This window comes from Alnus glutinosa, chromosome 6, assembly GCF_958979055.1.
Source record: "Alnus glutinosa chromosome 6, dhAlnGlut1.1, whole genome shotgun sequence".
NCBI classification, from domain to species: Eukaryota; Viridiplantae; Streptophyta; class Magnoliopsida; order Fagales; family Betulaceae; genus Alnus; species Alnus glutinosa.
Genome location: NC_084891.1, coordinates 13,859,898 through 13,872,039, shown reverse-complemented (window position 1 = coordinate 13,872,039; position 12,142 = coordinate 13,859,898). Strand labels below are relative to the sequence as shown.

General features: G+C 38.6%; 1 protein-coding gene across 1 annotated transcript in view; it reads left to right on the top strand.

Moving 5' to 3' along the window:
- The window catches only part of LOC133870767 (TOM1-like protein 9), a 29,561-nt gene extending 28,645 nt beyond the window's left edge, over positions 1 to 916 (top strand). The window contains exon 10 of the mRNA XM_062307973.1: positions 76 to 916. Coding sequence (XP_062163957.1) covers positions 76 to 680 — 605 coding nt within the window. The 3' untranslated portion in view covers positions 681 to 916. The remainder of the gene's footprint in view (positions 1 to 75) is intronic.
- The last annotated feature ends 11,226 nt before the right edge of the window (positions 917 to 12,142 follow it).

The window sequence follows — 12,142 nt, the reverse complement described above, 5'->3', positions numbered from 1 at the left end:
CTTTTGTTATGTAATTGCATGGGATTGTGCACTCAGCATAACGTGCAGGAACTTACAATGCTTATTTCTGAACAGGTGCTCAAAGCAGTGCGTCATTACCACCGCCACCTTGGGAAGCTCAGCCAGTGGACAACAACAGTGCAGTAGCAGGTGCTCAATATCCTCAACCAATGCAAGTCGCTCAGGTGGTTGTCACACATGGACAGAATGGTGCACATCCTCTGGGACCTCAACCAATGGGGAATGACCAGGTGGTAGGTATGTATGTCCATCCAATTACAAGCAGCCACATGTCAACAATCAATAGCCAGGTTGGTCAGAGCCAGCAGTTGGGTTTGTACTCTCAGCCGATCCAGGGAGGGCCATATATGGGAATGCTTTCCCAGCCAATGCAAGCTGCCCAGATGGCATCTATGTATCCTCAACAGATGTATGGGAACCAATTCGCGGGTTATGGCTATGGTCAGCCTCCAGGGGCACAATACCTAGAACCGCGAATGTACGGATTATCTGTTAGTGACAACAATGGCTTGAGAAACTCCTATCAGGTTTCTACTCCATCTTATGTCCACCCATCTAGCAAGCCTTCTAAGCCAGAGGATAAACTATTTGGGGATCTTGTTGATATGGCAAAAGTGAAGTCGACGAAACCCACTCCTGGTACAGCTGGAAGCATGTGAACTCATGACTGGTTTTGGTGCTTTTTATTTTCATCCATTCTTTTTATTTTTTTTTTTCTTGGTTTGCTAACTTGCTTATTTTTCTTCTCTATAATTATTCAATATATATGATTTTTGCTTTTGATCCTCATTTGTGTTGCTTATCTGACATTGGCATCATGTACATTCGTTGTAGAGGAAAAAACAAAAAGGATAGCTCCCTTTGGATCAAGATAAAGTCAATGAGATTTCAATTATATTGTCCTCCAATTAGTTGGAAGCTTTTTTTTTTTTTTTTTTTTTTTTTTTTTTTTTTTTTTTTTTTTTTTTTTGAATTGTGGCATATTTTTAATTTGTAGCCAATATGAGTGAGAAGTGTGTTTGAACTTTCAAGGCTCGCTTTATTTTTAATAATGCCATTCGGCATACAGGGTCCTAATTTGGCTTGCTCAATTCTTAACAGGTTATTGTAGGATTCTGTTGTTCACATTGACTTTATAATCACTGAAGATGATGAACATGAGCTTAAGATTTTTGTTTGTAAGCTCTACTTGTTCCAAGGAGAAACCGAAGGCATGTCTAATCTGAAAAGCCTATCCTATAATCTCATCATATCATCACACCACTCGTTATTGGAAGAAAGCTTGATTCCCGAGTTTGCTTTCCCACACTAATTAACCGCATGGGGAGTGGCTCTCCTTCAATAAAGGGAAGCCTACCACGTGTACAAAATAAGATTAGACACTCACTTATTATTGTAGCTTATAAAATCACTATTAGATTAAAATTCAATAGTGAACATTCTAAATTCAATGAAATTTTTCAAAAGTCAAGCCAGAGAGTAAGATTGTGTACATCGTTACTCGCTAAAATTTTGCCACATTGAACACATCCTATTCCTATTGGAGCTAACGTTAGTTAATAAGAAGCCTCTTTATGAAGGCTCAAATGGTTTCTCAGGAAAATTGAGGAAAATGAAATAATTACTTGGGAAGCACTATGCATGCATAGTTATAGAGATATCCCCAGTGATATGTCTGGATTGAAAAATAAAGATGACTTCTAATTTAACCGTGTACGTGTGCAACGTGTAACAAAATAATGTAAATGCGGAATTTAAATAACACAATTATTTTGTTATCGAATTGGAAACTCAAGTAAGAAAAATCATTCCAGGGCAGCCAAACTCAGGAAATTTACTATCAGAAGACAAAGCTAGTACATAGACAATAACACTCACATACCCGATGCAGCGATCGTATCTAGTATTCTGACACGTAACCCAATGTGAACGTCTATGGATTCTTTTACCTTATGGCTCCTCTCTAAGATAGACTTCAATTAATGAGCACAGCAATAGCACAGCGACAATAACTTGAGAGCAAATGGATCAGTACAATAACTCCTAAAATACCTCTCTAAGCTTTAAAGAATTAAATGCCGAATTCTGTAAATAATACATGCCTAGAAGCCTCTATATGTAGGCTACAGAAGACCAAAATCGACTCTGATTTGGATTTCTCTAGGCGGTGTCCGGATGCAAGTTGATGTCGTTTGAACGGTGAGCTGTGCAACCGGCTTTCCAAAAAGTGTTGATTTTCTTTCCTGAATAATGTCACGTTTGGACGGTGTTGCCTTAGCGTCCGGACGGTTGCACTTCAGCTGCACACAATTTTCATAATAAGGACAAGCGTCCTGACCGTATTGCCCTGACGTCCAGACGGTTACAATTCTTCTCCACGTCTTGCCTTATCAAGGATAGCGTCCGAACGGATGCAACTGTCTTCCCATATCTGTCTCTGCGAAGGAAATCTTTTTACTTGTCGAACATTGACTGGTGTCCAGACGGTATTGCCATGTCTTCCGGACGGTTGCACTTGAACGCTGGATTCTTCTGGAACTATGAAGAGAGTCAGGACGTGTTGCTGTGATGTCCGGACGGATGCAAGTTTGAACAGTTCGAATCTTCTAGACACTGATATGACTTAATGCAACTGAATTTTCTAAAAAAGAGAGAAAATCAAAGATAGATCAGTCAAAAGTCAAACCTTATTTTACTAGGGCTTAGCCACCCTCATCTGATACACTCCCCCTAAGCTGAAACACTTTTCTTTTACTTAGTCCTTCAGTGACCGTCTATTTCCGCAATGATTTGGTCACTGACTGTTTCTTAAGGGACAAGTTTAAGAACAAATTTATAGCACAATAAGTAGTGGATCTTTTTATATATCCATATAGAAAATTGAATGCTTTTTATCACTTGGTACTGCAATATAGAAAGAATGCCAAAATTTATAGATTCTAGGTTCAACTAGGGAGTTGGTCAATTTGACCATCTTAGCAAAAAAAAAAAAAAAAAAAAAATCTATCTCATAAGAATTTTCAGAAGCTAAAAGTCAGAGAGAAAAAGAATATGTACCTTAGGGGAGCTTTGGATAGTGCACAAATTATCATCGCATGAGAAAAGTAACTATTTAACATTTAGATGCACATGAAAATTTAGCAGATATCATGTATAAACTCTCAATCATATATAAGCATAGTCAATCAATGCACAATGAGCTGAGATATCAGGAAAAAAATACATGCAATATCTGAAAAGCTATCAAAAGAAAAAATAAAATAAAATAAAATTCTGCATCTTCTCTCACATATATATATATATATATATATATATATATATATATATATATATATATATTATGAAAAACAATAAAATCAATAAAAACATGCTTCAATGGTAAAGAAACAAAACTAAACCTAGCATGTATGGTAAGATCAAACTTGTCCTCAAGGAGAGAGGGTCAGAATTACTAGGACAGAAAAGCAGTTGCCCGATATGCTTTTTCTATCATCCCCAAATAGTACCTGTACAAGTTTCTCAAGAACAACAAGAGGAATAGGGAGGGTAAAACAATAATGGTTCCTAGATTGCAAGGCAAACACAAATATGTTAGGGAGAAAATAATGCAATGCAATCAAACCTGATGCTTTAGGATTAGGAACCAAATCCTAGGCATGTGTACACCTACCATCTAGGTGACTCCATTCCCCTTCAAGGGGTGAATGTCTTCATCCTTTCTGACCCACACCTGCCTTCCTGGTGGTGGTTATTGACAAGCCTTCATCTGGTGGTTCATCCACTTTATCATGCTTTGCATCCATATGGGCAACCCTTTATAGAATTGGTCGCTCTCAAGCTTTTGTGGCTTCTTCATGTAGTGCCTTGATTTGTTTGTCTTGGATTTGCCAATTTGATTGGCAGGAACAAATCGTTGCTATTGCCGCTAATGCGGTGGAGCCTGATGCTGAGTCAGAGGTCTAGTGCCGAATGTAGCTTGTCTTGGCAACCCTTTCTTGACCTTTGATCTCTGAGCTTTGAGAAAGGAGCACTGGGGTTGGATGTGACCACTTAACCCACAATGGTGGCATATAGGAGACATTCTAACGGTAGGAGGCTTCTGAGTGGCCTTAGCACTTGTTGGAATATCTCTACTAATAACTTCCTTTCCTTTATCCAAGTAGACGGATGGAGGCTCGAGAACGGTGGGCTTGACAAATACAGTCTTAGAAGTAGAGGGGATATTAGAGGAAAAAGGTACATACTTGAGTCCGAATTTATCAGTTGGGCTCTTTTGGATAGAGAGCATGTGGGTAAGCTTTTCATTAGTGACCCTCTCCAATTGTAGCTGTGTCTCCAATATCTTCTCCTCTAGACCCTAAATCATGAGCAGTAAGGGAACTCTTCTCAGTCTTCAAATTGTTTAGCTCATGAATGTGCTGCTTGCGAGTCTCCCTCAACTTCAAGAACTCTACATAGAGGACTTTATAGGCTTCTTTGAGTTCTTCCCTGTCTTTATCACTGTGCTCAAGGTAATAGGAATGAGAATCCTCCAGGTCTTCATGTGGAGCCACAAAGGCTAGAAATTTATGATCTTGAGCAAGAGTTTCTTCTTCTTTTGACTCATCACTGAGAGTCGCATTGTAGGCCTTCCCTTTTCCTTGCTTGAGATTCCCACAGTCAACCCGAATATGCCTAAAGCCTGAGCATTCAAAACATTTGGGACCTCTCGGGCCCTTCTTCTCAGCTTCTTCAGGCTCAGATTCTCTAGAGGCCTTCTTCAGTCTTTCAATGAACTTCTTAAATTTGTCATTCTTCATTAGTCTCCCGAAGTTCTTGGCCAGCATTGCCATTGTATCTTCTTCATTATCAAAGTCTTCCTCAGATGAGACTCTGGCTTTCTTCTTAGATGCCTTGAGGGCAATAGTCTTTGCCTTCTTGACTGGAGGCACGGAATACTCATAGGTTTGAAGGGATCCCACCAACTCTTCAATCTTCATCTATTATAGATCCTTGCTTTCCTCAATGGTGGTTACCTTTATTCTGAAACGCTCAGGCAAAGATCTTAGAGTTTTTCGGATGAGTTTTACATCTAAGACTGACTTCCCAAGACTCACCATCGAGTTTCTCAGGTCACTGATCTTAGTATAAAACTCCCCGAATGTCTCTTTTTCAAGCATCTTAATTTCTTCAAATCTAGAAATCAACATTTGGAGCTTGGCATATTTAACAAGTTTTGTGCTCTCATATGTTGTTTCTAAGATTTGCCATGCTTCTAGAGCGGTTTCACAGTTTGAAATTCTTGCGAATTCAGACGGTGAAAGAGCTTGACATAGAGCATGGAGGGCTTTATCTTTAGCAAGACATACGTTTCTTTCAAGAATCAGTTCAAGAGTTGTATCATCTGGCTTAGTCCAACCAGATTCAACAATTTGCCAACAATCAATGGATTATAAAAAGAAACGCATGAGATTGTATCTTGCACTCTGACACGTAACCCAACGTGAATGCCTCCCAACCAAGTCTCCTACTTGAAGGGGTCTTCTATGTATTTCTTTACCTTAGGGCTCTGCCTTAAGATAGACTTCAATTATGAGCACAGCAACAGCACAACGACAACGGCTTGAGAGCTAGCAGATCTTCATAATTTCTCACTAAAATATACTCTCTAAGTTAAAAAGAATTCAATACTGAATTCTATAAAGAATACATTCCTAGAGGCCTCTATTTATAGGCTTAGCAGATCTACAACGAGTCTGAAACGAATTTCTCTAGGCGGCTTTCAGATGGTAGCTGAGAGCGTCTGGACGGTGAACCGTGCAACCGGCTTTCCATAACGTACTCCATGCGTTCCATATTAGGGCCACATCCAGACGGTGTTGCCCTAGAGTCCGGACGGTTGCATCTCCTGCTACACGTAATTACTATAATAAAGACCACGTCTAGTCGGTTGCAATTCTTCTCCACCTCTTGCCCTATTAAGGATCGCGTCCGGATGGTGTTGTCCTGACGTTTGGACGGATGCATCTATCTTCCCATATACGTGTTTGCGAAGAAAATCTGATTTCTTGTCGAACTCTGATGTTCGTTCTGATGTGTTGCCATGACGTCCGGACGGATGCAACCTTGAACTGTTTGAATTTTCTAGACACTGATGGGCGTCCAGACGCGTGACTGGGCCGTCCGAATGGAATCTTGGGATCTGACTTCTCTGAGTTGGAATCTACACAAAATCTTCTTTTAACATCTTGAACCACTTTTCTGAAATGAAGACTCTAAAATAAACGGCATCCCTGATTATGTAACAACATTACATAATAGTGATTTTGTCAAATAGAATGCAGCCAACACAAACTAATAGTGGGAAATCCACACTGATCACCAAAGTCTAATGCATTTTCACGTATAGAGACTTAAACATGAGGCAGCGATGATGGCTTAAAGTGCTGAATGATTATGATAGCTGGATGTTCTATCATACAACTTAAACCAATGTAGTGAATGATGCACTAAGTAGAAAATTTCATGATGACGAGATTGACTCTGAAGTGCTCATGGAGCAACTGACACAAAAGTTTGCGATTGTGCAGATTGTGGAAGTGCTAAAATGAGTGAGTCCACTAGCCTATAAGATTGAACTGCCTCCTAGTTTGGCAGGTGTTCATGGCGTCGTCCACATCTCTAAGTTGTGGAAGTGTGTTCATGATCCCTCACATGTTATGAACCTTTTGATATTCAAGTAAACTTGACATATGAGGAGTTGTCAATACAAGTGTTGGATTGTAAGGAACACCAACTGAGGACCAAAACCATGCCATTAGTGAGGATTCTATGGCGAAATCACAGTATTGAGGAAGCCACATGGGAGCTTGAACAACAAATGCGGGAGTGATTTCCTCATTTGTTCGAGTAAACCCAGGTATGACTGCTTTGTCTTACAACTTTTAGGAATTTGTTTAGAGTGAAATGCGTGTTTGTAATTAATATAAAGGTTTAGAGTCTAAATTTTGAGGACATAATTTTTATAAGGAGGGAGGGATGTAATGTCCAAGACATTATTTGAGTACTTAAAATATGAATTAGATTAATTAGGTAAAGCGTAAAGAAAACACCTAGAAAACACTTAGAAAACACTCAAAAATGAGTTTCTAAGTGTCGGCTCTGGACAGGCCAAAACTAGTGTTCGGACGGATTAATCAAAATATCTAAATAGACATTCTAGAAGTTTTGTCTGGACAGGCACAACCTATGTCCGAACACATACTCCAGGGAACACAATTTGCGACTCTTAAGGATCCTTCCACTCTCCTGGACGATTTTCTTTGGGTTTTCATCTAAAACCCATATTTCTTGAAGATCCAAGCCTCCAAACTCAAATCTAACTTTGGAAACTTGATTTACGAAGCTTGATCTACGTTTTCACCGATTGATTTGAGGTAATTCAAAATCTCTAATCTCCCTAGATTTTGGGTTAATTCTTGAGAGATTGAGCTTGATCTTCTAATATTCTTTAGGTTTTACACATTTTGGAGCTTCCTAAACGATCCCCAAGCTATAGGTTGCGATTGGGTGAATTTTTGGTAAGTTTTCCAAAACCCTAACTTTTGAGTGTTTGTCTAAAATGTGATATTAAGTGCCTAACCCTAAGATTATCTTATGGGTTAGTGTTATTTGTGATTGGGTTGTTGAATGAACCCTAAAAATTCTATGGGTTTTTCATGGGTCAAGCCCTTGAGCAATTCAAGAGCTTTTGGGAAGTTTAGTGTTAGAAAATGCTAATATGTGGTGCAATGTAGTAATACAGTGGTGCATTGCAAGTCGTTGTCTAGGAATTCATAAGTTGAGCCCAATATCTGCGCAACCATTGTGAGTATTCTAATCACTAAGAAAAAGGATACTATGTTTTACGTATTTTATAGAAATGCTAATGATATGCTTGTTTTGATTCGAACCGACAATATGTTGATTATATGTGTTTGAGTGTTTTCAATACTTTTAAGTATGTTGAGATATGATGATGAGTTTTAAAGTCTGGATTGTGTTAGTTTTACTGGCCACATTTTGTTGACAAAATCACTACCATGTTAATGTACTGCTGAAGTAGGGTTGCCGTATTTATCCAAAGTTTTCTAGAATATTCAGAGTTTAATTCTCAACTATGGAAAGGCCTTAATATGACAAGTATCAGTGTCACAAGCATCAAGAAGGCAATTCCAGATTCCAGGAAGATTCTGCACAGTTTACAACTCAGCAAAAGTCGAATCCCCAGTTAACCGTCTAGACGGCCGTGTGAAGCGTCCGGACGCCCTTCAGTATTCGAGAAGATTCTGAACAGCTCAACATAGACAGCATGCAACCGTCTGGACGATAGAGCAACACTGTTCGGACACTACTCAGTGCTCGAGACCATTTTGAACTACGCAGTAGACATGTTTGGTGAAGATAGCTTGTGAGTTCGGATGCTAGGCCAACACCGTCCGGACTCGGAGACTGATCCTTAATAAGGAAATGCATGAAGCGCACTATGGAAGTCGGTTGCAGCTTGCCGTCCGGACACTTTATGTCTAGGTATGGACGTCGCCCAGAGAACTTCGAATCAGTGTTGCATTAGGTCTTCAAAAGCCTATAAATAGAGGTCTCTAGGCTTGTATTATTTATAGAATTCGGTAATGAATTCCTTTGAGCTTAGAGTGGGTGTTTAGGTAGAAGTTGTGAGATTTACTAGCTCTCTAAGAGTTGTTTCTTTGTGTGATTTGATCGTTTGAAGTCTAGCTTAGGGAGGAGCCCTAAGCTAAAGGAATTCATTGAAGACCCTGATGTGGTCTTTTGTTTACCAAAATATATCGATAATAAGTAACCACTCGCAATAGAATGAATCCTTGTAGGATAAGGCTATAGAGAGGGTGTCGAACCTCAAGGACTGCAGGGGTATTGTTATGAAGTTTGTGAATATTAAAAATAACTAAAGAAAAGATTGTTGAAGTTGTGATTAACTAAAGTGCATAAAATAAACGTAAAAGAGAATTGAAATATAAGAGAGAGAAAGAGTAGAGTATTGACTTCACCACTATCTTCACATCAATGGTTAATCATGTTTAATTAGAGAAATTCATTCTATGCATGCTATAAATAAACAAGAAGTTACCATTTTAGAGGATAAGTATAATCCATCTTCGGTTGGCACGGATCGTCCACCAAACCACTAAGATGCGGTACGACTCGTCTTTCCTAGGTATGGATTAACTATGTCTTTAATAGGATACATATAATCAATGGAATAGTATAACCCATCTTCGGTTGGCACGGATTGTCTACCTAAATTACACTAAACTAGGGTGTAGTACGACCCGTCTTCCCTAGGCATGGTCTATCTAATCATCTTGATCATATGTCAATTAAACCCGATGTATAATCATCATTCTCATAATCACAGAAAATAAGAATGATTTGAGTTCAATAAAGGTAAAAAACTTTCTAAGACAAGAGAAGAATTCTACCAATAGTGAGTATGAATTGAAGAACAATTGCATTAAAAGATGAAGAACAATATCAAATTGTAGCAATTCTCATAATTATACAACCAACATCCATAAACTAAAATTCTCTAAATTAAAATACAATCAAACCATTATGCTTAGATAGGGCTACATCAATACCTCACAAAAGTTTTTAGCCGCTCATGACGCTACTGCAATGGCCTCCTGCCATATTACTTCTCTTCAACTCCTCAAGCCTTCAATAAGTTTTTCTCTGAATTTGCTCTAGGTAGCAGTGTGTCTTTCTTCAATGTTTAGAGGCTTTTTTTATAGAGGTTAGAAGAGGCCTAGAAGCCCTAGAAATTCAAGAAAAATCAGAACTTAGTCCCTTAGTCCAAGTAGGAGATTGAAAATTCAATCCAAGTAGGAAAAGGATTCCAAATTCGTCAAGATTTGTGGTCTTTTATTACGGGACAATTTTGGCATGGTAAAAGTCCGAATTATGAGAAATCTATTTCTGACATATTTGTTGATTTTTTATTAGCTTTCTAACACTACCAATTTCATTACAATCCAAGATCTGATGAGAAAGTTATGATCAAAACACTAAGACATGTGCAGAATCCAAATTTGAATCCAATCCGATTTTGACTCTTATTGGAGAAATTCCGATTTAATCATTCCCTTGATTTGATTAAAATTAAACACATCATATAGGCCTTTTATTATGATTGGTTAGGCTTAAACATATCTTCTAGGTCTTCTCAAAGTGTGCTTTAAGCCCAAAATCAATGGAATTAATTTATTTAAAACCTGAAAACAATAAAACAACACTAAATCAAATAAATAACAATTCTAATGAATTAACATATGCAAGTTAAGGGGCTTGAGTGTGCAACATTCAACGCTTATCAGACCCTTTCAAGTAGGAGACTTGGTTGGGAGGCGTTCACGTTGGGTTACGTGTCAGAATTAGAGGTACAATTACTGCATCGGGTTATGTTAGTATTACTGCCTTGTAACTAGCTTTGTCTTCTGAACAGTGAAATTTCTTGGTTTGGCTGCCCCGGAGTGGTTTTTCTCTTAATTGAGTTTCCATTTCGTTAACAAAATATTTGTCTTCTTTAAATTTCGCATTTAGATATTTTGTTACAAATTGATCACACACACACGGTAAATTAGGAGTTTTTTATTTTTCAATTGGTATCAAAGCGGGTTCACTCTTGTTGGATTAAATTCGTGAATGTGATCTGTGACTCCTATATTTTATCATGTCTATCAATGTTGATTTGATGGAAAAAGGTGAACTCTAGAGGATGTGCGTCAAATTGTTCAAATAATTGGAAGATTTTAGAACTTCTAGCATTGACCATCTACAAAGACTTAAACATTTTGAAATAGAAAAAGATGTTCTTATTGGAAAAATTAAGTCTTTGGAAGATGCTCTAATGAAAACAAAATTGCTTTTGGAAAAACCTTTTGATTCTGTTTTGAGTATTCATAGTGTTGCTTCTTCTTCACATGCTATGCCTACTTATAGAACCATGTTTGTTAAACCTAGCATGTCTAAACATCATGCTTATTCTACTTGTGGGGACAAGGGTAGAAGTGCTAAATGGACTAGTCATACAAATTTTAATTTTATCCCCACATGTCATTACTGTGGTGTTAGTGGTCATATCCGCTCTAATTGCTTTCAGATACGTTCTTAGAAACCTTGGGATAAATAACATGTGCCTAGGAAAGATGAACCTGGTATTGCGAACAAAGTCAAAACCTTAAGTGATCAAGTCAAACTCATTAGTGAAAAGCTAGGAAGCCTTACCCCTAATGAGAAGAAGTTTGTCATGCTTAATAAAAAGAAGAATACTACTAACAAACAAGTCTGGATTAAGAAAGAAGACAACCTGTGTTTGGTTGCTCATATTGCTTTGAAAATACTTGATACTTGCTTGCAGTATTTGGACAATGGATGCTCTAAACATATGATAGGTGACAAGACACTTCTAAAGAATATTTAGATGGGCAGAGGAGGAAAAATCACCTATGGAGATGGAAGTCAATCCAAGTTCATCGGAAAAGGACTTATTTATGTTAGTTTGTAATTGGCCTCATTCTGATTGGACAAAATCACTTAGGTGTAAAGATGCTTTTCAATAGGGATTCCACTATACAGAAGTATTTCAAAAGATTCTGTACTGTTTGCAAGTCAGAGATTTCGGTTCCCTGCTAGCCGTCCAGACGACGTGCCATATCGTTCGGACGCCCGACAGACCAAAGCAACCGATCGACTTGGATTTCCGTCTGGACACTCATCTGTATCGAGAAGCTTCTGTTCCAGCTTGCATCCGTTCGGACGTCTCAGCAGCCCGTCCGGACGACTCTCAATGATCGATCTTCAGATTTTCTTTCCAAAAGAAAATATTGGAAGATTCCTGCAACCGTCCAGACGACATGGATTACCGTCCGGACGCGCTACTCCTTAAGGCAAGTTCGCAATTCAAACTCAACCGTCTGGACGTCAATTAGCCATGGTCCGGACGCGCGTTTAACAGATATGGAAATTGCGTGTAGAAGATCAACCATCCAGACGGCCATCCCCAATGGTTAGGACGCGCGAAGCCTTATATGGAAATTACTCGCAGCGGACGTACGACCGTCCGGAT